This window comes from Anabas testudineus, chromosome 9 (assembly GCF_900324465.2).
Source record: "Anabas testudineus chromosome 9, fAnaTes1.2, whole genome shotgun sequence".
Lineage (NCBI taxonomy): Eukaryota > Metazoa > Chordata > Actinopteri > Anabantiformes > Anabantidae > Anabas > Anabas testudineus.
The window spans coordinates 14,842,031-14,868,217 of NC_046618.1; the positions used below are offsets into that span (position 1 = coordinate 14,842,031).

The 26,187-nt window shown below is 38.6% G+C and overlaps 1 protein-coding gene across 1 annotated transcript in view; it reads left to right on the forward strand.

Annotated features, from left to right (window-relative positions):
• grid2 (glutamate receptor, ionotropic, delta 2) overlaps window positions 1-26,187 on the forward strand; it is a 394,704-nt gene that overhangs the window by 294,354 nt on the left and 74,163 nt on the right. The window contains exons 9-11 of the mRNA XM_026343567.1: window positions 9,215-9,316; window positions 14,361-14,558; window positions 18,361-18,673. Coding sequence (XP_026199352.1) covers window positions 9,215-9,316; window positions 14,361-14,558; window positions 18,361-18,673 — 613 coding nt within the window. The remainder of the gene's footprint in view (window positions 1-9,214; window positions 9,317-14,360; window positions 14,559-18,360; window positions 18,674-26,187) is intronic.

Here is a 26,187-nt window from a genome sequence, read left to right on the forward strand (position 1 = left end):
GCACATTATGTATATTTAATATATGTAATGTGTAGGCTGGAAGGACAATAACATATTCTGATTAAAACGTTACTGTATCTCAAACTCAAAAAAAGCTTATTAGCTGTCAAATATACATATTTATATAACCCATACATCTATGGAGGCACTTACAAGTATCCATTTTACCTGTTATAAATGTATTGGTTATTTGTTAACTGTATGGTAACATTACAGACATCTTACATCACTGCTACTGTAGAATGTTTAACTTGTATTTTTACCAATTCATAGTTTCCAATCAAACATTTCCAGTATAACCACTGTAAATCAAAAATGAATTTAAGGTAGTTAGAAATTAAATAAGGGCTGAAACAACAAGTTGTAACTTTAGGCTTGCTGAAAATGTGTCCTTATCCCAAAGTATGAATACAATCTGTAGGTGTAGGATTATTTCATTAGAGATCTAAGAAATTTGTGCTCTGAACACACAGTGTTGTCAGCACCCAAGAGTAGTCGTTGAGTTATTATCTGTTGTATTCAAGACAAAATCTCAATCCAAACTTTGTAGCTGTTACCAGCTAGTGAAGCAGTACCACTTTGTTTATGCACATATAGACTTAGAAAACCTATTAACATTAACACTGTGCTGTATGTCCGTGTAAGCAACCTTTAGCTGAAAATAAAAAAGTACAAGCACAGTCCTTTTTACAACCAGTTTTCATAGCACTTGTTAGCAGTAAACAGTCTCTTATTATTGTGTCTTAGGTAGTTTCAGAGGCAGATTGTCTTATTTTTAAGTAAACTGAATCAACTAATCCAGAAATAACCAGTAGATTCTTTATTCTTCTTATGTATTCAGATGATAATAGTTGTCAACTATGTTCCTAAATATAATTTTTTCAACTGAACCGCAACAGTAAATATGTTTTTGTAAGAAACTTGATTTAGCATTAATTGCAGCAGGATTACAGTTTACTTTATTGTAACAAAGATTCCAACATTTCAACATGATTTGCTTTTTATTGCATAATAGCTATAGATATTTCATAGTCTCCTTTACTAGTTCCCTGGTAGAGTTCTTGAATTGTTTTAAAAGGCTCTTTTTTATAGAAATGGTGTTTCCTTTTACCCTACTAAGTTATATATTACTGAATAGTTTGCCAGCAATATTTAGTTTGCTCTTATAAGTGTTTCATGAAATCAGTTCTATTAGGAACAAGGCAGTTGGGCAGAACTTGCTTCAATGGGTTTTTCAAATACAATTGCTTTTCAGGTATAGTTTCATTATCAAAGACACAGTGATTCTAATGGGGCATTGATGGTATAATTTCATCATACTACAACATTAATCCGTCAAGTATTAAAAAAATTAATTAGTCATAAGGGTAGGATCCACATTCAGACTAGGAGAATACAGTAGAATAGATACTGTATATGCTTGAAAGGGAACTACTTTACACAGAGGGAGCAGGGTGGATGGGCACGTAGACTGTAAGGTGGAGATTGGGCAGCGAGTGGTGCAGAGCACTGATATTAGTGCAGTCAGGGCTGCTTGCTGCAACAAGCTGTCCCCTCTCTGTTAGAGAGAGAAGGAAAGGGTAGAGACAGGGGAGAAGAGAGAGAGAAAGGGTCTGTGTACTGAAAATGGATTGAAAAAAAAGATGGTGGGAGATGGCATGGTGTGAACACTGTTTGGAGACTGCACACACACACACACGTGTTGCTCATTAGCACAGGAGAAGGGGGGTGGGGGGTGGTTTGGGAGGCTGGCGAAGCTACTCAGCAGCTTATGCCTGGCTACAGACTCTTTACTGCAGTGGCAGACATATGAGTGTTTGGAGAGACAACAGAAGGAGTGTTACACAGCTACAGAGGCTGGAAGCGACACACCATTTTTTTTTTTTTTTTAGAGATGAAACAGCACAAGATTTGTTTATAAATTATATTACATTTTCTTACCTGTTGGTGAAGAGTAAACAGATGCTGCTGGGAGATAAAAGTATTGTACTCTAAAACTTCAATGTTGCACTGCATTAGAAAGCCTAAAATCAAATCTCTCTCCGCTGGTGGAGGTAATGAAGTGGGGTGAGTGCTGCAGTGCTGCAGCTTATACAGCCATTGCTCAGGTACAGTTTCGTGGGGAGTTGCTTTTTGGTCTATCAGCAGCAATTTAAGGCAGTGTATAGGACACAGTTTTTGACATTTATTCATACTTTTCTAATCGTTTTACTTTTTATGACTTCCTGTGCATATTGATTGTTTCACAGCTGCTAATCGCTGTCAGTGAATACACTGTTCCCAGCTGCACTGTTTCCAAATGTCACTTGTTATTGATCGCATTTTGAATTGCATGTATGTAACAATCAGACCAAAAGCCACACTTTGTTGCACAGAATACTTTGATGTGTTTGCCACAGGGAGAGAAAGTGTGAGACGCATGAAGTCTCAAAACACCCCACAGTGATTGTGAGATGCCATTTAGGCTAACAGACACCTGCATGCTGTTTGATTGTGTGTCCATGTACATGGGGTTTGTGTTCTTCTAGGTGTGTATCTGTGTGTGTGTCTATGTGTGCGCGCTCTATAGACTGAACAGGTTTGTTGTAACAGTAAATGACTCCTCTGGCCCCCACACAGCACCGGTCGATGGTCCAATTATTTCTAAATGTGTGTGTTGCACGTCCCTTAAAGTGCCTGAGGTATATGTATGTGTGTCTGTGAATGTGTAGTGAATCTCAGTGTCAGGTGGTCACCATGAGTGTCGAGGTGGGAACGTGACTAAAGTATACCCCCTTTATTCTGTGTTACAGTAATTTAGGCCGCTCGTCAGGTCACCATGACCTAGCAACGCTGAAATACACACACTTTTCCAGTTGTGACTATGACTAGCATCGTTTTTCTTTACAAAGAATACAGATTAAAAGCAGGTGAAGAAAAAAAAAACACGACTTTCTGATCCAAAGTTTGAAAAAAAAAAGTTAATGAAAACAAATGAAAAAGCAGTGATAAAAATGTAGCCTAATGCCCTCCTGTGAGATATGCAAAATCCCACTTATTACTTCTGCAAAATGCCATCAGCTGCTAGTGAGACTGATATGAATAAATCAGCATGTATTCATATATATATATATATATTGTTATAAAATTGTTTACTGGAATATGTGTTTGTTCTTACAGATGCAACATTGATTCCCCCTGAGAACCACATAGAACATTAAATCTACAATTTACCCTCACCCCATGTTGTGTTTATTGCCATCACATTACAGTAGTCGTGACAGTTCTAATGACTACATAAAAGGAGCACAAATGATGATGTAAAAATATTTTCATACCCAAATGTTTTTCTTGATGGGTTTCCAGACATTCATATTAATCGAATTCTGCCATTGTCTTTTCTTTTTGATATGGTGGTCTTCTTCTTATGGTAGCAGTCTTAGTGTTTTAATATACAGTTATAAGAAAAAGTATGTGAAGCCTTTTGGAATTTCATCTAGCAGTCAAGATTATTAACAAATACAATGTGTCTAAAATATTAAGACCAAAAACATTCTAATCTTTCATGTCTTTATTGAGAACAACTATAAAAACCTCATTGTGTTAGTGGAAAAAATATGTGAACCCTTTATTTATTAATAACTAGTTGACCCCCCTTGGCAGCAATAACCTCAACCTGTCACTTCCTGTAGCTGTGGATCAGACCTGCTCATTGTTCAGGAGGAATTTTAGTCCATTTTTCCTGCAGAATTGCTTTAGCTCTGTTATATTCGTTGAACGTCTCATGTGTGTGACTCTCTTCAAGTCGTTCCATAGCATCTCTATTGGGTTGAGGTCTGTGCTCTGACTTGGCCAATCCAGAAGGTGGATTTTATTTTCTGAAGCCATGCTGTTGTGGACTTGCTCCAGTGTTTTTGCTCATTGTCCTGTTCCATCACCCAACTTTTACAGAGTTTTGGCTGACGTACAGACATTGACGTGTATCAAAAGAATTTTTTGCGTATTCTTCTTGTGTGGAGCAAACTCAAAAAGTTAGAGTGTTTTTTGTCAGTCGAAGTAGCTCTAGTCCACACCTCCAAACTTATTATCTTAACTTATGCTAACACCTGACTCCAATTAGGTTTTTTGAGGTCAATATTGAAAGGGTTCTCATACTTTATCCACTCAATCTTTAATGCACAAGTCAATTGCTGTGTATTAGGGAAACATAATGATATATTGTTTTTGTCTGAGCCAGTGTGGAAATACTACATATACTAATTTATACTAGAACAGGATGTAATGCTATTAAGTATCTGGCTTATGACATTAAACAACAGCAAAATGTACATCATTGTCAGTGTTCTCCTATGTCATGTTACTTTAGGTTTCAACTATGAACAGTGAACACAACAGCAAGCGGCTTGTGTGTGTGTGTGTGTGTTTTTTTTTTTGTATACTTATTGCATCATGCACATTTGATCTCTTACTTCATAGGTCTACTACAAAGGAAAATACAGTCTGTGTAAATTACAGCTTTACTTATGTTACCTGTTATTACTCTTGATCATTGCATCTCTTGTCTGTCAGGTTAACAATCTGGAGAATGATTTGAGTTATGTTCAGTCACTTGTCTTTTGTTATCTGAGTCTGTCCAAACTGTGTGTAACAATCCAGGTTACCAGTAAGTTGTATCCAACACTTATATTAACCTATACTTTATGTATGATGAACTATGTATCTGACACATGGAATTACCGGTTGAATTATCAACCGATCAAACACACCCAGGAACGTCTTGGTCTAAATACTGGAGGTGCTGGTATTTGCGTAAACAACAGGTTTAGGCTAAATCTTAAGTTGTCTCTAACCATACTACAGAGCATTAACTAATAGTATGCAGTCACAGCCATCATACTGACTCTAGGGATAATTTGTATAGTTTAAAGTAAAATAATATGGCTAGTTCAGAGTCTTCTTGTTGTTGTGTAGCTTATGATTCAGACATATACTGCTTCCCTTAACCAGTTAAATGACATGTATTGCAATCATTCATATTTTAATTTCTGCCTTCTAGGCTGATTTTGAGAGAAGCTGGGGCTCTTTCAGATCGTAATGTGCCTTGACAATGCATACAATTATCATAATTGCCATAGTGGTGTCCAAATTGACAGTTTAAAAAAAATCTAAAGAAATAGCAGCATTATGTAGCATCTTGATGTGTGAATGTCTTTTTTGTTTGTTTTTTCTTTCTTATTTTTCTAAATGTTTGATCTCGGCCTGTACTTGAACATGAGAAATTGTCTTTGCTTGGAAAAGGTTGGCGATCAGTGTGTTAATAGTAACTATCTTGTCAGCTAACTGAGTTAAAGATACAAATAGTCATTGGCTAGTCATTAGCAAATGAAATTTACTCCCTTCTCAATACTATACAACATGTCGTTCATCTTGCTCCATTGCAGCGGTACGATAAGTGACATGTAGAGAAATACAGAAATAGGGAAAAAGAATTCACTTGTGGCAAACGTGAAAAGAATGACTGAGCAGAGATCAAAAATGAGCAACAGAGGGAGGCAAAGAAAGGGAGATAGACATAGTGCCACATGAATCAGACGAAAAGCATTATGAGATGCTAATGAGAGTTCTGAAGCATCGGTCTACATGGTAAGGTTCTAGACACAGTGGGTCATTCACTTAACATTAACCCTTATCTGGAGCTGTGGAGATAAACAGAGGCAGCGGGCTGCCATTTTAGCTCCTGACTCACAGGCACATCCACACACTCTCCTGTTAAATGAAAGTCAAAACAGCATAGAGATGAAACATTGATATTCAGGAAATGTGGCATACTCTGGACAATTTAGTTGTAAATTTACAGAGAGCTTCTTTCATGTCATTGTGACTTCCTCCATCTATGTCATTCCGCTTCCTCGTCTCCTTTTTTCCAGTTGGATTACACCGTTTGTAAGTTTGTCTGAAAATGAAACTATATAACATAAAGAAGGTTTCACTTGTGTTAACATTTCAGTGTGACTAAAAAAGTGTAACACTGTTAGTAAGTCTTTGATTAACTGCAGTAGTCTGTAATAGACAGGAATATGAATGTTATATTTTCTGAGATGAATGAATGACACAGAGATCAAATTCATTCATCAAGAGACTAAACGCTGAATAATGACTGACTGGTGACTGTACGTGTCTATAGTGTACTCCTTCCTGGGGCCATCATTAACTTTTCATTTACCACACTCATTGCAGAAGTAGACAGATGCAACCACATTTCTAAAAAGAAGAATGAGAAGAAACGCCATCATGGCCTGGATGGACTCTGTGATTACTGTGAACCTCTACAGTGTTAATTGATGTGTTTCTCCTCACCCTTTAGACTTTGGTTTACGGGAGCCTACCTACCTTCGCTACACTAGAGAGTTCAAGCAAGGTTTTCTTTTATTTCCTTATTTCCTTTTCATAGTTGCAAAGTGCAGTGTTAACTTTGAATATTGTGCCTAAGGCGTTTAGCACCTCAGAGAAAGCCCCAACACTTTTCTATTATTATTGACTGATAACGGGTGCATCAAGAGTTGGACCAACATAGTTTCTTCCAAGAACACTTGTTTTGATAACAGAGTCCAGCGGGATCAATAGGCTATTAAGTGCCTTGCTTAAGGGTAACATCACTGGCAGAATGCAGCTCCAATTTCCGAGAGGCAGTGCAGGAAACGCTATTATACAAGCCACTACTATTCATGTACATGTATTTAAAGTCACACAGCTAAACGGCTTCCTACAAGCCAGTGGGTTGTGACTTGCAAAGCTATAATTGATAATGTGACGTTGATGTTCTTCTCTTCTGGACTTCAATAACCCACATTTACACCAGGGCCGGGTCTAGATTAGTGGTCGAATGATTGATTGGTCGGCCAATTACTTGCAGCCTACAATGGAAGCATTTAATGTGCCGAGGTGACTGAAAATCACAGCATATGAATGTGAAAATGTATTTGGATGCACCAGTGACTCACCAGGATGCATTTTATTAGCACTTGCAGAGAGCGGCAAGTGAGATTTGCTTTGTTTTATTTGACTTTTTCTGTGTGTGCATTGGAAAATAGAGCCTTTTTTAGTCCACTGTGTATTTTACTAAACGACGGAGTAACATGCAGAATAGTTTGAAGGAACATGTGTGTTTGTGTGTTGCACCTGTTGCTGCTTGTGTGGCTCGTCTTTATGTGCCCGACTGCTTGTGCGTGTCTGTTTTGTGAATCTCCCTGTGCTGTGCTTTTGGTGGTCTTATTGATCAAACAAGCTCACGTTTACATGTTTTCTCTTATTTTAGGATAGTGGTGAGATCTTGTAAATTTACCTTTTACAATGTCTCTAATCATCTCTGCTCATCACATATCAGTAGCTTGTCTTCCGTGTCCTCTCCATCTCTCTCTTAGTGTCTCTCTCTTATGTTCATCATCACATACCGTTTCCGAACCCTTGTTGTATGAATTTTGCTTAGCATCGCTTATTTGCATTTGTTGCAGCTGAAAAATACACAGTTCGGTTAAATGAAGAACATAAATACCTCATTTTTAAAACGAACAAAATAGAGGATACAGACTTTGGTGTGCAATGAGGGATGGAGCCACATTCTAGCTCTATAGCTCCCTCTCCAGGCTGACACAAGGATAACATGCAATATTACAACATACCTACCACTGCCTGTCTGAGTTACAGACAGTCAAGCAGTGCATTAGTGGATTCCACTACTTGATATTGCAGCCGTGTTGTAATTAGAATAATACTGTATGTAATAGGAAAGGGAAAGTTAAACTCCCATTACACCTTCACAAGTAATTTCAATGATTCAGGCCTTATGAGTTCTTCGCTCACATTGAAAGTGGATGAAGCTATGCTGAGAATTAGGTGAGGTCATTGGAGTCTTTGTACTAATAAGAATGATAAGTGGTAAAGATCTCCCAGTTTAATAAAACTGCAACAATGCTAAGAGCAGAGCCACAGATGTCAATCAGACAGACTGCACATACCCACTCAGTCCAGAGCAGAGGTCTCATTTGTGAAAAACATGTGTACGACCTTTTAATGGATATCTTGGTAAAGACAACGGCTCTGATGTCTATGCTGTTACTTTAGTTATAGTTGATTGGACATGAAGCTAAAGTTGTGCAGATGAATCAGATAAGTCACTATATTTAATGCACACATGAGAACACTAATAGTTTTCCTAAACAAATCCAACAGGAGAGTGCAATGCTGTCACCGCACAGAAGTCTGTACGCAATGCAATGCAATAAACAGCTCCTGATTACAACAAAGGAAAGACTGTTGCCTTCTTCTCTGGCAACAATACTTCAAACATGATATGAAATGCTAACTAAATGGCGGGGTGTAAAAATGAAACCAGTTCAGCTAAGCTTTATAGTAAGTATTGCTCCCAGAAGGGAATTGATCAGAATTGGCAGAGAACTGCACATTCAACAGTAACTTCAGGCTTTAGAAAAATGGATTATCCCATATTTCCCTCTGCAGCATGCCCTCTGCTGCTCTGGTGTGTTTGTATTTCCTTCTAAGCACAGATCACGCTGTGCAATTTTGTGTGTATCCCAGTGTGCACGTGTGGTTGTGTGTTTGTCTTTGCATAGTAGACAGCTAAATCACTTCTTCTTTTTTTTTTTTTTTTTACCCCACTGCCTCGACCTCTACAGGGAAACGAGGCCAGTTTGATCTTTGAAGCTAAAAACAATATTTTATTGAAAGTAGAAGGCAGTATATAGATGAAGAAAATGTGGTTAGGGACTTAAATAATGTGGTCTGGGGTAAAAGACTGAAAGTATATAATGCAATTTGGTAGACATAGAAGCCTGGGTCACGCTCAGAGCACATTTGAATAAATGAAAATTGCTATGATTTTCACAGTTGCAGTTCCACACTGGAAGATTAATATTAAGATGGTAGATAGATATTTTTATTTTACAGTTATCAGGTTACTATTCTTTAACTGAATATGTCATAACATCTCTTTTATGCTTTGATATTTATAGCAAACATCTCAATGCAACTCTGTTCTGACTTCATTTAATGGTGGGATTTCATTGTTTTTTGGTTTTAATCCGGTGCCTGTGCTTTAAGTATGTGGGCCTCTTTTTCTCTTCGGTTAGTGCTCTGTAAATCCAGAACATCCAACCTGGTGTTCAAAATATCTGGAAACCTAACCGCTTTGTGTTTCTGTCTGTGTTTTCTATTGCAGCTGGCAACATGGGACCCAGTTCATGGCTTGAACGGCACGCTGACGGATAGGAAATTGGAAAATAACATGAGAGGAGTGGTGTTACGAGTTGTGACAGTTCTGGTAAGTATAGCTAACCATTGTATTAACGTGTGCATGTCTAAAATGTGTTTTTCTCTTACTTCCATTTGGCCGTGCATTTAAGTATTCCATGTTGGAAAACGGTCTTGTTGCTCACCCTAGAGATCCAAAAAGGGGGGTTGTTGTGACTGGTGCTGACACGTCAGAAATCAGTCCTTTTGTCTAGTTTTCTGCCCATCAACATTCAACTCTGTCTCTGTGGAGATGTAGAGATTGACAGACTTTTGTGACACACAGAGCAACACAGCTTGTGAGAAGGGAATGAAAATAGCAGACAAACATTAATGAGACAAAATGTTGGGAGGAAAGAAAGGAGTCCGAAAAAGCCAAACACAAAGAAAATGTAACAAGGTGAGCTTAGTAATGGACAAAGTTATCATCATTTCATTAGCTTCCATTTTGACTTTTGACAGCTAGATAGACTTGGAGTCTTGATGATAGTGAGACTCCAACTCTGTCTATCTTGCCTGAAGCTTCGATTTGAGTGCATCCCATGAGCGCATTAAAGATTCACTGCTGTAAATTCTTCATATCCCATCTTTGAAGTGAGAAGCCGAGAAGAAAGAGATAATGCTAGACATCTTTGTGGCTATCCCTTTTCTGTCTCAATTTTTTTTTTTTTACCCATCGTACTTTGATTTTCACCACCCTTAAAGGGAAAGAGAATATGGATTGTGTTTTTGAATATTACCCCTTTCCCCATCACTGGTAAAGGGTCCTATGAGTGTGTACGTGCACATGTATGTTCTTTGTTTTATTGCTTTTACCCTTCATGTTCTCTAGTTCTGGTTGTGTAAGTGTGTGCTTCTGCGTTTACCCTAGATGACTGATGCTTCGTGAGGGCCTAAAGACAGGAATAGATAGAAATGGTGTGAAATGTCCAGGGTGCTGCCTGAATGTACTGTTCTCTTTTTATGTGAGAATGGTTAGAGGGCACATACAGATTGTGCACGTGTGTTTGTGTGTGTAAGGGTGTGTGCATGATGTGAAGGTTTCTGAAGGGACCATTGGAACAGATTGTTCTGTGTTCTGCCCTGGGCAATCTTCTCTGATATAACTGTTTTCTGTCTGTAAGGTGCAATGGCCTCACAGTGTACCATACAGAGTGACTCTTTGAATCACAGATGCAAGCGAGCAGTAATGTGTGTGAACACACACACACACACACACACACACACACATAAACATTAGCCTTTAAAAGGATGTGTTCATTTGATCCTCTCAACCAGACTGTTTAAGTGTTACCAATTAATTGTTTACATGATAATGCCGTTATTAGGCTCAATGATTCTGAATCAATGCTATTGATTGATGGGGACTGTATTGATTTCTAAACAGCTGATATCAAGGAATAACTACTTCCCTATGTGTTTATGGCCTTCTTCAAGACTCAGTATTCTTCACCGTCTGGTGACAAATGTGACCGAAATTGATATTTTGTGCTGGTGATTTAATTTGAAGTCTTTAAACTGTGACATTAAAATGATGTATTCTAGTCAGAACTTGATTTTCTTTCGATGTAAGAGTCTAATGGTACAAAATCAGATGGCCTATTAATTACCACTCACCACCTAATTTAGTTTGATTCATCTCAGCAGCTGAGTTTCCTCTTTTCATAATACTCAGTGCCCCTTAATTTTTGGTGGGTGCGCCAACATGTCCCTGGTTATACTCCACATTTATGAGCAGCAAGCTGTGAATATAGCTCCAGCAGCCCAAATATGCAGCCAAAGGCAGAAGATGTTTTTCACTTGAGTTCACAATTTTGGAGATAATGAAAGAGCACTGACAAAATGAACCTAAAGTTTTACTTTAGAGGATGGTGAGGCATCACAAGTGGAATTACAGAGAAATGTATCCTATAAGTGTTTCTAATAATAATAATAATAGAACAACATGACTCCAAATATTTTTCCCACATTTTTGTCCGAGGATAAGAGAGAATCGACTTCTCCACTGCATTTGTAGAATTAAGAGAGAAGCTAAAAAAAGACTACTAAAGCTTCTGGGCCTCTCAAATGTATAGAAATGGCTAAATCCACTACAGTGCATCGTCAGGATAGTGCGTGCTATGTTCTCCCAACCTATGATTTGCAGATTGAAATGTATGGTACATAATGAAAATGCTTTGCTTTAAAATGCATATTCCACCATATCCACAACTGACAACTCAATGCACATTATGCATTTTTGTTCAGTACGTCCAGTATGAATGTAGTTCTTCAAAATGCTGGTCTTTTCACTGACTTGGTGTGTCAAAGCTTAAATCCCTGTTGTCCTTGATCCCAAAATTGCACTAGACTGCTTGTTGTTTTTTTTTTGATAGCCTCAACTATGGGTCTAGTCCAATTTTAACAGAATCCACGTCAAGGTGAGCTGAAAAAATGCTAGATGAGTACATTCAAACACAAGCTGTACACCTGACAAAAGTACAGTTTTCTGGGGTGCAGGCATATTGTGCCTTTATGTGATTGCAACAGTAGAAAGATGACAGACAGAGAAATACAACAAATACAGGTCCCTTCCCCAGGACATTGTGATTTATGGTTTTACCCATGAAAGCATCCAGGGCACTCTTTACCTACAGTAGTGTGTTAGAGAATGAAAAAAAAACTGCACCTGTTGAACAACTGGAAGGAAGGATTTCACTCTAGAGTCCCGGTCTGCACTGCTTGTCTCTTTTCTGAGACATATTCTCCATCTTTATCAAACAGAGGCAGAGGCAAAATTCATTTTTATAACGACATGAAATCTAATCTTCTGCAGAGACTGGCAAGGCTTTTCAAAATACATTTTACGCCAATTTCACAGACAATCCAGAGTGTTCAAAATGCTCACCATGCTGCAAATCACCATATGACTCTGTCATTCCCAGCATTCCCTCAGAGGCTTCTTCAAATGTCATTACTTTGTCTTTGTGGAAAATTGCTGTTCCTTCCCCACAGTTACATCTCCAAAAACACTCAGGCAGTACTGAGACCACATGTGGCATTACTAGTCTAGGGGACATGGGATGACGTTGTGCCAAAGGAACTAGTGATAGGAATGATGGGAATGAGAGTTACGGAAAACAAAGCTGGAAAAGAAGGATTGCTACTCGATGTGAAATTAAATTGCAACAATGACAACTAAGGCAAGTAGTAGTAGAGATGTGGTCCCTTAGATATATGTTAAGGCAAAGCAGGAGATGTGCTTTGGAAACACTGCAAAAGGTGTATATCACAGGTAAAAAGAAAGAAGAAGAAGAAGAACAAAACAGAGATACTGTAGGAGAGAGACAGATTAGCATCACAAACACTGCAATGCTCAAGGTAATTTTTTGTTTTTAGTCTTGAAACCATCGATTGTGTAACGATTGAGGCAAGCAGCTCAAAGCCAGACTAACCATTGGTATATGGAAAGTGTGATTATATAACTTACTTTTTGAAATGCGAAAACCTAAAAAAATATTCTTCAATCCAATCTTTGTTGTTGTTGTTGTTTTCTTTAGCTTAGGCATTTTCTTGCTAACTTAAGACCTATTCATTTATACCTGTTTGAACTGATTTGAGATTTATCAGTATTTTATCAACATCTACCGTGTTTTACAAGCTCAAAAAAGAAGCAAAGATCAGTAGCAGTGCAGCAAGTGGGGCATTTACCTCGTCACTTTGTTGGAGCAGTTGATGTTTAAATGTGCAAGACACATCTGTGTCAAGTAACCCATGTTCTTGCCAAAGAACAGTGAGCTACTGTAAGCTCGAATTGAGCGACGACTTTGAGACACTCCAGAGACACAATAAACTTTTGTATATAATGGTTTCGCCCTCCCTTTACCTGCAGTCCATCTTAATCGATTAAAATACCAGCCATGCTTTCAGTATTTTTAAACAGTCCCATCTTCACATTGTATTGATTTAATACAGCTATTGGGTGTTTGTATGTGCGCTTGTTTGTGTTTCTTCACTATACACTGAATCACAGAACCTGTATTTTAAAAGTCTACTGAAAAGCAATCAATGCACAATGAGCTAGTTATATCGAGGGAGAGAATGGAATTGGGAAAACATGGAAGAGGTAGGAGTTAAAAGCATTGTGAATTGAGAAGCTTTCACAGTTTTGTTAAATGTTTTTGTAGTACTTTTTGTCAATATTCTGTATTGGCACATGAAAAAAAATTGAATACACTTTACAGTTGTTTTTTAACTTTACTGTTTAAAACCCAAATTTATTTCTTCAGTGCTTGGGAAATATCACAATATCTTGCTACCTTTGATCAAAAGTTAGACTCCTGTGAATAAAATGAAAGCTGAGTAGGAGTAGAAATACTGGTAACCTACAAATTAAATTAGGGCAGGTATCTTATTGTTTTCCTTTAATGCAAAAATATACAAAAAAATCAAAAATGAAGTTCTTTGTTATTTAATTGAATCAATTTTAACTGGTGGACAGATGTCATTGCAAATTGTAGTGCATGTATTGGCATCAGCATCAGCAACAGGATTCTTTTTAAATCTTTGCTAAAGTAGAGGCTATCAGTGGTGTATAGTTTTCTGCGGTTTCTAGTTCTCACTCTGCATAGCCCCCATGTCGTACCAGTGAACAAGGAGAACTTTGCATGCCACAAGAGGGTTATGTGAGACACATTTCACTCCCAGAAGTAAGATTTAACCCTGAGTATGACAAATCAGAATTTCACCCAGCTACATGAGCTACAGATGATAATGTATAATGCAGGTCCTAGAACATAGAACAGTATGCTGAGGGATTTAGTCAAATGCACTTTATGTTTAACTTTATGTAGGCTGTTTACAGACCTAATGTTGTTATGACACACACACACTTCTCTTTTACCTTTAAGGCATTTAACTGCAGTTATTTTCTATTTGTGATGTAGCTTCTTGCAGACATTCCTCCAAACTGTAGAATGATTGTTTGTGGTATAATGTCCGCTTGAGTAATTAGGTGATTTACTGCTTGAATGATTGCTGTATTGATTGGATGCTTGAATGACTTACTGACACACTTGTTGAAATTTGCCTTCTAGGAGGAGCCATTTGTAATGGTGTCAGAGAATGTTCTGGGGAAACCAAAGAAGTACCAGGGCTTTTCCATTGATGTCCTGGATGCTCTGTCCAACTACCTGGGCTTTAAATATGAGATCTACGTCGCTCCAGACCACAAATATGGAAGCTTGCAGCCTGATGGCCAGTGGAATGGACTGATGGGTGAATTGGTCTTTAAGGTGAGGAGGAAATCACTTACATGCCCTCTCTCTCACACACACACACTTAACAATATAATGGAATATTGAAAAACAATTACATGGTTTGGATAAATGAGAACTTAACTTGCAGACATAATATGCAAATAGCGTCTGTTGCAAAGAGGAGAAGCGTGTGTGCAGGCAGGCTCATGCCACAGGCATCAGTTATGCTAAGTTGGACTGTAGCCTCCCTAAGGTTGAGTCTGCAGTTGTGAGCACCATCATAGCATTCCCAATAGAAATCATGTCACTTCAAAAGTAAATGTTTGATTTAGGCACAATGTGGCTGAATTTAATTTCTGTAAATTGGAGAGAGAGATTCAGGCACTAATTTTCTAACCATTGCAGCATGTTGTCTGAAGTGGACTGGAGAGACACTGACTTCAAAGCCAGATATTACATATTGGTAAAAATAGCAGATTTCTAATAATTTGACCATCTTCGAGTACCTTCAAGTATTTGATGCAGAACTTCTAGCAGACACTTGAACTGTCTCATGAAGATGGTGTTTCACAAGAGAGTGTGAAGTGGGAAGTAGATTTTGCAGAGATGGAGAAGCCTCTAGTTTCTGTGAAATTAATTGGCACTCTTGAATGCTAACTGCTTTAATCAGAACGGCCACCACGGCACACAGGTTTGAAGTCAATTAGCACAAAAAGCACTAGTTTCACTACTGTGAAACAAACTTGCAAACCAATCTTTTGTGCTGCCAGGTTTGTTCCCTTGAATTTAGATGCCAAAGCTGTTTGTCCATCTGCCTGTTCCTGCTTGCTGTGCAACATTTTCATTGGAGACATGGAAAACTTTTCTATTAGCCACTGGCAAACAGAACTGAGTATCTGAAATGAATTTGTCAAAGTACTGAATAAGTTTAATATTATGATCCATGTTTAGAGCAGAAAGGATCAGAAACAGACATGCTCGTGCAGAACATTTGCTCATTCACGTTGACTTCCTTAGATAGGACAGAGCCCATTTTAATTAGCGACTGACACAAAACGCTAAGCAAACGCTTACAAACATTATGAGCATCGAATGAATAGCTCCTTAATAGCTCTTTTGAAATTACTAGACATTTTCTATACCTCAGGGTCTTGGCTTCTTAAAATATTCAGTATTGTCATCTAGGTCCCTGCCAGCAATAAAACTTGAGCTCATCTTAGTCCCTTACAGTCACGCTATTCTTTTGTCAACAAAATTATTTATTGGTTGCTAAAATTGGACTCAAGAACATCACTAAAAGTAAAAGACAGTGATATTTTCTGTAATTAAAATAAACATCTGATAAAAATATTCTATCTAGGTACAAAATTGCCATTTTAAATAAATGCTAAGCCTATTCAATATTACTACTGCAACCTCTAGGCAATTAAACTATTCTTTAGAATTCCATATACTGTGCTATACTGTTCATGTACTGTGTTGTATAACTGTGTCACAAAAGACAATATACTGCATCCTGAAAATAAGTTAGCATTTGTTGCATTTGAGCCTATTGAATCATAGATTTAGATTAGTTATGTTTCAGTATGAACACATACAAACCTATTTAAATGTACTATATTTTGCATGGCTAACATTCAATTTGGTCAGAGGAGCAACTGATTTGTAACTTTCTTTAGGTCCTCACTGTTTTTTTTTTTTTTTTACCAAAAGCAATTGAGAATATAATTCATATAAAATACTATGATGCTACAAATTTGATCTTTGAGTTCAACTAAGCTGGTCTTAAATGAGCATTTCTGGCTATGTAATCTTGGGTTAATGTTTATGTAAGCACCTGGGACCAGTACCATGACCCTTTCATGCTTCACTTCATTCTTTTCTTTTGGCTGTGTGTCAGGTTTAAGCATTTTTTTAACACTTGCCTCTCCTTCCTTTGACCTTGTATACTTGTTTGTGTGTGTTCAGCATTTGTATTCCCCACCCAAACCTTCAGCTCACAGAATGACAGAGAATTGCTTTGAGCACAATGTACACAGACTGTGAATAAACTGAACATGCAAATAATGTTGTTTCTCCATCAGTCAGCAACACGGTTTATCTCTCTAAAAATCCAATTATACCAGATAATTATTACCCAGAGTGCTCTCTGGAAGTTTCTGTGTTGACTGACCACAGTAGTAAGCACAGCAATTCATCTCTACTGCATGTATATTATTGTGTTTCTCCTAACATCCTCATTATGCAGAGTGACAGTTTTTGCACATTTAAGCATTTTGTTTCATCACTCGATTGTGAATTTTGCCTACAGAGGCTCAAAATGTGTGTTATGTGTGTGTGCTCATTTGGAAGTAACGTGTGTGGGGTAAGCATACAGACGTGTGTTTATAAGTGTAAAGTCTGTGTGTGTACAGTGACTTTAGGACTCTGGGATTGCCTACAAATACACCTGTTAATGTCAGCTGTTTCTAGCTACAAAGAAACTCTCATTATTGTACAGGCTCATAATACGTACCCTCTTTGCACAGGTATAGATTTCAAACACGCACTTATAGCTGCAGCAGTATCTTTAATCTGTGTTATGTTACAAGCAGATGTCTACAGCTGCTAACCAAGCACTTGGGACTGGAAACATTTTTAATTAGCCATCATTGTTTCTGCATTTAAGCTAAACTCAGCCTGTTTTTCTTGGCAGACACACTCGCTGAAAGATTGTTTTCAATTTAAACCCTTTACACTTAAATGATTAAAGCAGTCATTTGTTGTTCCTTAAAATTCCAACAACTGCAAGTGAAAGCAGATCGATGAACTAATGAATTGATGATTCAAAGGTCAATCATCAAACTAAACCCAGTCCATGCTGGGCTTATAGTGGGTGTACTAGACAGTATTTGCATATTTCTACATAGTACAGAGACAAAACAGAGGAAAAATAAATCATGCATGAGCTTAGTTTATGGCATCTTCTCCTTTCTGACTTTAGTTTTGTTCGTTGACCTTCAGGCTCTTTTTACTACTAAGGTAACACACAGAATTTAACTTTCTTTTAAGGTCATTGTGAGTCTCTGCAAGAAGAAAATAAGAAGTCTAATCCAGTGTCGACTACCTTAGTTTCATTTGCTTCATTAATTGAAAGAGCCAAAATGGTCATTAATCTGTTCACAGCAGAATTTAGTAATTGTCCATCAGCACCTTAATTTAGGAGTTTGGAACAGGATAGATAAAGGTTGTACAATCAAAAAATAAACTTTTCTGAAACAAAGTGGTGAATTTTTTTGCTTTAAGATCTGACTTTATCCACTACCTACAGACATGCAAAGACTATTTTTTTCTGAAGTCAGGGAAGGCACTAAGTAGCAAAATTACAATATGACAAAACATATGATTACCAGAATTTTCTTTTTCATCTTTTTTTCTTTTCCAAGAAGAAAAACACAATGTCAAAATAAAAACAAAACTACCAATACTCCAGGTGTTTCCAGGTATAAGTAAAGTTTCTTTGTATTTAGTATTTTGATTTATATTTACATTTAGTCATTTGGCAGACACTTTTACCCAAAGCAACTTAGAAGTGAGATGCAAGGTACAAGGCAAAGGCAGGATAAGCATAAGGAGGTCTAAGGACATCTACAGGAGGTAGGCCACAGCCAGGATTTGAACCCCTGTCTCCACCATGTAGGGTGGCGATGTTACCACTACACTATCCAGCCTAAATATTTTTGCTATATCGTTGTAGTTTTGGGGAAAAACAGAGGGAGAACTTAAAACATTTACATCTCCAAGTACAAAAGTCGGCCTTTTCCCATGTCCTCAAACTCCTCTCTTCTGCCTCTTGCAGCGAGCTGACGTGGGACTATCTGCCCTGACCATCACGCCTGAGCGAGAGAGCGTTGTGGACTTCACTACACGCTACATGGATTATTCTGTGGGTGTTCTGCTGCGCAAGGCCGAACGAACTGTGGACATGTTTGCCTGCCTGGCACCCTTCGACTTGTCACTGTGGGCGTGCATCGCGGGCACTGTGCTCCTCGTTGGCATCCTAGTGTACTTGCTCAACTGGCTGAATCCACCCCGGCTACCCATGGGATCTGTGTCCTCGACTACACTGTACAATTCCATGTGGTTTGTTTATGGCTCCTTCGTACAACAAGGTAAGTAGGTAAAGTAACGAGGGAAAAGAGTAATGAATAAATCAATCGATTTTTGAATGACTACACCAGACATAAACAGCTAGGACTGATAGATATACAGATGTTATTGTATAGTAAAAACTACAGGGCATGAAAACAATATGTTGTTGTGATGACAACATATCATCCAGAAATGACAACTTGGTATCCAAATGATGCTTACATACTATTAATGAAACGGGGAATACGTTTAGAAATTTCAGATTATGTTATTTTAATTATATACCAAAACAGCTTTAACCTAATTACACATGGGACACAAGATGTGAATCATGGTCTCAGGTGCCAGAGTCATGGACTTTATGCTATGCTAGCTTCCAGCCTTTCTTTGACTTGTGCAGGATATGAAGGCACTGTAGCACCTTTGTGATGTTTATTCTTTTTTAGTCTTTTAATCAGGGAAGCTGTGCGCTGTGATTCGGTAGTTTCATGAATTATTTGTGAGATTTTTATAGTTTATGACTTTTACCTTAGCTGGCAACCAAAAGGTGCACAGGAGTGTTGTTGTTTAATATTTTGCTTTGGGGATATGGTCTTTAACAACACCATGCTGTATTTGCAGGGTTCATCACAAAGGTAAAAAATAGAGATAACAGAAGAGGTGGGAAGCATAAAAAGAGGAAAAAACATTATTGCTAAACCAATCTAATGTCACAATTCTGATAATAGCTGTCCTCAGGGTGTCCTAAGAGTGGAATGACCTTTTATGTTTGGGCATAATGGTCAAATAAGAACAAAAGGGAGGAGACATTTTGTTCCACATGGACTGAGCGGAGGATAATGACCTGGAATTTAGCAGGCTATGCTCAGGTGTCGAGATCAGACAGTTGATACCTAGGGAGGGGTTTAAATTTGAATCAGTGCAGGAATGCATCCATGGCAGGAAGAGGGAAGGGCAATGGTAAGAGGGAGAAATCAGATCACAGAAATGTGTATGTGCGCCTGTGGTTTGCGTGCATTGAGAATCATTAAATATCCATACATTTAGTAAGTGTAGTAGGAAAGGGAGATGCTTAATATCTTCTCATGCATAGGTTCATTCGTGTGGTTGTGTCTGTGTGTGCACGGTTTCTAGTATAACAAATAAATGAATAACTTTCAATGAATTTTTCAATGAAATTTTAAGTTATATTAATTATGCAGAGTTTGTGAGGAGCATTTCCTTTTTTACTTTGCCTGTGAAACATATCAGGCCCTGAATAAGCAACTGATGAGCGTTCCACCATTTGGTAAATAATCTTCCATCTTGTGTTTCAGCTAATGGTGGTAATGATGATGATGATACATGCTAATTGCTGTTTGATATTCACAATCGTTTCTCTTTTTAGCTGTAATTAACATTTTAGTCATGGCATAATTAGAGAGAAAAGACGGAGAGAGAATATAATTCTTGAAGAGTGTGCTGTCCTTTGTGTGTGTAAATATTTAAGTGTTTTGTGGTGAATATATACAGTAGTGGTGTGTATGTGTGTGTGTGGTATCAGATGCTTCCTGTGTTGTTCCTGGTTTGACTAGCCAGAAATATCTCTCACAAACTTACCTGCGCATGAGCATTCTACTGCTGTGAGTTGACTGACCTTCACCAGCTTTAAAAGTCACCTGCAGTGTCCTTTACTTTCATCCTAGCAATCATTTCATAAAGCACAGATCTTTTCTTTCAGGCCGCTGATAGTTCATTATAAAATGAAACTATGTCTTCACTGACAAATTTGGCACATTTTGAAAAATCTACCACTAATTGTAGTTATAAAGTACTGAATATTCATAAAGCAGTTCTCTCTCTTGTACAGCACCTCTGTAACATCCCAAATCTTTGTGCTTCACCCTGAAATATTACCCTTAGGGAAAAACTGATTCAGATGCAAAGGCACACACGCACCCACAGCAGGAGGGAGCTGGAGATGATTGATGCGAATGAATAGTCAAACATGACGCCAGAATTTTGCTTTTGGGTCGTGTCACTTTGACTGTGGGATTACACTCAAGACTATTTCTTTCTTCAATTTCATTTGATGCTAGTCATTGTCCTGTATTAGTCCTGTATTTGTTTTACAGTTAAATTTCTGCCTTTCATCTCTTTTTTTTGTCTCTCTTTGTCTCAGCTTTTCACTTTCGTGTCTGCCTTTTTCTATTCATCCCCCTTCTTCCTTTTTCTCTTCATGTGTCCCATCTTTCTGTATTCATTCTCATCAGGGGCAACACGGTACCAGCTAATTGATTTTATGCTTACAGCCTCACCTGCAGGTCTCTCAGTTTGGCCTGGGTGTGTGTTTGTGTGCGTGTGTGTGTCTCTGTACTACGGTTCATAAACTATATCTAATTGTCTCAAGGACAGTAAGAGAGAGAGAGAAAATGATGGAGCAAAAGGAGAAGAGAGTCACAATAGGAAGGACTGCATCTGACAAAATCCATTGTTGATTGGTTCTTGTATAATTCAACAGTAATCCAATGTTTCCTACAGAAAAACAATAGTTGTTCACATAAATAGCTTCAATGTGTGCTGCCGACATTCATGAAAAAAATCAACTCCCATATGCACAGTGTAATAACCTCTGCTTTAGTAGTAATTATGAGTCAACATTAGGTAACCATCATGTAGAACCACAAAAATGAGTCCTAACAGGGTCAGCCACCAAGACATAAAGCTACAGTACCTTACCTTAGAGTAGACCACTAAACGGTTGCTGTGAAATACAAGTAGTAGGTTACATTTACTTAGTTAATAAAGTCTAGTCAGCGGTGGTTGGTGAGAGATCATGGGACGGGACTGAGTGTCGAATTGTGTGTGTGTGGGGGGGGAGTTTTAGGTTGGAAATACAGTATCCCCGCCCACCTAGACACCACTATACCAATGTGTGGGAGAGAGGGTATGATTTAAAGGATGTGAAATGTTTCCTAAGGAGATTAATTTTCAGCTTCATATGGGTTACACTTTGGCCCTGGCTGAGGTGGGAAGGTCATTGCAATATTTTTCAGAGCCAGGAGGGAGGAGAGTCAAGACTGGGATGAGTGATTACCGGGTCACATTATTAGGATAGCCAAGCAGATAACATTAGCACAGTGCCAGGCATTGACTGGCTGGTATGGAGAGTCTGGACAGACCATTGCCTGGAGGGATGGAAAGGTGCACTCATTTGCAGTCTTGCAGTCTTGTACACAAGATTTTGGATTTTAAATGAGCCACCACAGGCAGTGAGCTGAGGGAGAGCAGAGGGAGGGTGACATGCAAGAATTTGGGAAGTTAGAAAACAAGACAGCCTGCAGCAGTGTGGATGATTTGTTGGGAGCATGGTCAGAAGAAAGTTGCAGTACGTCAGACAGAAGTTTCCACAAACTGAGCAGAAGTAGTGCTAAGTAAGTAAGTGCCTATTTCACTCTAACTATAAACCAGCAGGAGCCGATAAAAAGTTCTTGAGACGACAAAGGTTTTGTGAGATGGGTACATTCACACATAGTGTGTGTAAAAGAGTTATTCACCGCCAAAGATGATAACGCCGTTCAAATTACAGCTTGTGTAGCGGATTAAACATAATCATAAACATAATTTTCTACAGACATTAGAGAAAAAAATAATTAATGGTCAAATTAAAGCAACCATTTGTTCTTGTGTTTCAGTATTGTTCAATTTTCTATTGAATATTCCAAGTAAGTGCTGTAATGATGCAAATAATTTTTGATCCATGTAATGAAAAGCAAATCTCAAGGCGCTACAAGTAAAACAGAATTCTTGGAAGAAAATAGGAATAAAACACTGAGAATCCATGAAATAGCAATGACAGCAATGGAAAAGAAAATGTAGCAGTTCTACAAAAAACGTCTTGCTTAACAGAGAGTTTGTCAGGGTCGGTTTTACACACAAAGAGTCTAAGGTGACCTCAGGTGTTGCTCAGGCAGTGAATTTCACAGCCGGAGAGCATCTGCAGCAGATTACATTTTAAAACTGCAAAAACCCACCAAACTGGTATTTTTAGTGGTGGTTTTTAGTGTTGCAAAGTGGCGTTCTCTGGGTAAAGTGGCCACAGTTTTCAACTGTGAACTCAACTGTAATTAAAATGTGCAAGAAGGTAATGGGAGCTGGCAGTCAAAGGAGGCATCTTTGCTGACATGTAACCTTTTGTAGGAGAGAGAGGGGGCTCTGTTATGCAAGTCAGAATTAAAGTGAGGGGAACATTAAACTAAGACGGACAGAGTGTGAGAACAGACCTGTTACCCTGTTCCTCCTCCCCATTTCCTGTCTCAAGACCTTCCTGTCTCCCTCAATCTGTCCTGCCATCTTTCCACTTTCAGTTTGCCTGTCCTGACACCCAAGTTTTGCCAGCAGTGTTTGAGCTAAACTAGAACAGTCAAAAGCAAAACTCCGATGTCACATTGAATATTTGTCTTTCACAATTCCTTCTCAGTCCTTCTCTCTTGTTGTCTGGTGTTCTTGCCTAATTGATGTCATAAGCAGTAGGGGAGGAGGAAGACGGTCTTTATGTGTGTGTGTTGACATATCTATATCTACTGTATATTAGCGAGCAGCAACTGTCAGAGCGAGTGTCAGTGTCTCTCAATTAGAGCCAACTTTGTGGGAAATATGCCGTCACACTCCTATGCACTCTGTGAATTACTTGTATAAGGAAGAAAAAAAAATGCAAGATACACAAACAGAGGCCACAGGCCATAATCAACACTTTCATCTTTCCATCTGCTGCTACACTTTTCTCGCTTCCCCTCATTTTTTTAGTTTCTCTTCCACGTCTCTCCTTTTTTCCCGGTGTCCCCTGCTGGGTGTCTGTCTGTCTGTATGATAGTGTGTGTGTGTGTGTGTGTCTGAGAGAACGAAGAGGAAAGAGAGTGTGTTCTCTTCACAGCCTTGTTAGAGAGCCATACACAAAAAAACAATCCTTCTTCCCTCCTTTTGTGTTTCATTCCCCCATCCCTCTCTTCTCTCCCTTCTCCACTTCTCTCTACTTACTGCTGAGTTTTCTCAATGTGAGTTTTGTTCACATTCAGCACTCCCCATTCCCTCGCTTGTGTCCTCTGTGTCTTTTCCTCTATCATTATCTCTGTTTCTGCTGTGCCGTAATGCTGGGAAGCCAACGTTATCATCATTTTCCTGCTCTCGTCTTCTCTTTTCCTCCCTTTTCTTCCCCTCTTTATGACTCCCTCTAATCCATTATCCTTCTCTAATGACTCTGTTATGCTGCTGTGAAGTGGACCCAACTTTAGGACGACCATTCCCCCCCGACTGCGCTCCTCTATCTCTCTACATCTATCCTCCCTCTTTTCTTCTTTTTGTAACTCTAAAAGTGTCTTTCTGGCTACAGAGATGCGCCACTGTGAAAAAGTATTGTCTCTCAGCATGTCCATCAAACGCATGTCTCTCTCCTGCTCTTACTTCCACTTTGTGCTTTTTTGTTTCTGTCACAGTCACCCCCCCCCCCCCCCCCCCCCCCCAGCCCTTTTTAAGATCTAACTTGGCCTCCCTCTGTCCACTACTTTCTTACTGCTCTCTTGTGATGACGTCAAGCTGTTCCTGTTAGTTCTGCCATATCCTATTCAAAAGTGCTTACATCTGTTTTGCTCTCCATTCAACCGGCCATCCATTCTCTTAACTCCATCGCTTCCTTAAGTGGTAGAAAATAACAGTACATTCAATAAGGTGATGGATCAATTTATTATTGAAATTCACCTTTTACTTTATAATTGATATTTTTTCTTCAACATGTTCTTTTGATTATGTTGACCACACAACATCAATGGAGATAAACTCTAACTGTACCACATACGTACTGTACATCATCAGTTTTCCAGTCAGTTGGCCCGGGCATTAAACAGACTTGACCCAGCCATCTCCTCAGCACAAACTCTGTACAAAGTCTGACTGAACTCACATGTGAATACTGCCGGTAACTGTTTCGCCACATGTGAGTGGGCGTTTCTGTCACACGACCCACACTGCCTCAATGTGCTGTAATCAGAACATAGTGATTTCTGCAGGTTTGTCATGTTCTCCCTCCTGTACACTCTATTTCAACACCCCTCACCTTAACCAAATGGAGTATCGAAGTAAATGAGAATTTGTCTTAATGTGTGTTACATGCTGCATATGTGAAGGGACAACACTCTCTATTTCACAGTCAAACTGTGAACTACAATGTCAACGTGTTTCTTTCCATTGTATTATGTAGCATAACATCATTTACTGCTAATTAAGTAAGGAAGGTGGAAATGAAAACAAATAGTCCATAATTAGTAAATTACACATGTACAAGGTAATACTACGTTTAGACTACGGAACCCCTGTAACAGTGTGACTGAAGTGAGAACTGCCCCAACTATATTTGAGAATGTGCATAGAATAAAACATCCAGTTTATTATTATGAACATGAGGAGGAACTTTCCCTCACAGTTATAGTGCTTTTACCATGACAGCGGTGTACATAAATACATTTCAGACTGAACATTTCCTCCACTAAATAAAAAATCTTTTAGAATGTCCTTGACATAAATAATTACCAAAATGTGATTTCAAACTACAAAATCTGTGATTCATACAATTTCACTGAGGGTGCTTTAATACATTTGACATTTTACAAATTCAAAATGCGTATCAAAATGATTCAATGGTTCAACAGTTGTCTCTTGGTAGAAGCACTGATGCTTGTACTAAGAGTACCCGTACCTCTCTGTGTTTCAGTCGTCGTTAGATTTGGCCTTCGGCTTTAATTACCATGCTTCTCTCCCACTGATGGGACTGGGGGCTCCAACCACCAGTTAAAATATTTATTTCACACTTCCAAACACTACTTGTGTTATACATGTCAGGGTGTAAGGTACGAGATTACTCTCACATGCTGTTAATGCTCTCTCACTCGCATCCTCTCCCTCTCTCTCTCTGTTAAATGTTTAATTGTGCTGGTTAGGTTGCTTGAACAAAATGTGTCCTGCTGTTCTACAGTAAATGTCGCAATCAGCTGGAGACTGCAAGGAGAAAGACGCGAGCAGATAGAGAGATATGCCGCAAATATTTGCAGAGTGAAAGAATGTTTAAATTAAAGCAGATATATGTTTTACTGTGAGGATTGTAGTGACATTTACATAAGATTTGTACCTTCAATATGTGTGAAAGCAGGTCGGAAGCACAGGGAAACTGGTTGGTCTTGTTTTACCCAGATTCTCTCACCAGGGAGGCAGCACCTGCAGCTAGGGACAGTAATTGCGAGGGAGGCTTAATTGTAATACAAGCATATTTATTTTGGACTCTCGGATAAGTGCCTCCGATTAACAGACCAAGTGAATTGCGTTTATTTCCAAGTAAATGTGTTGTAAAGGTCAAGCTTTGAGCAGAATGCAACTCTATTAAGCAATAGATTTAATTGCCTCTCCATTTGATGAGAGGAGGCTTTTCTCTAAAATTTTAATTAATGTACAACCGTTTAAGAGTATCTGATTGGTATAAAGGCATATGTACCTGAAAAAGGAAATAGGA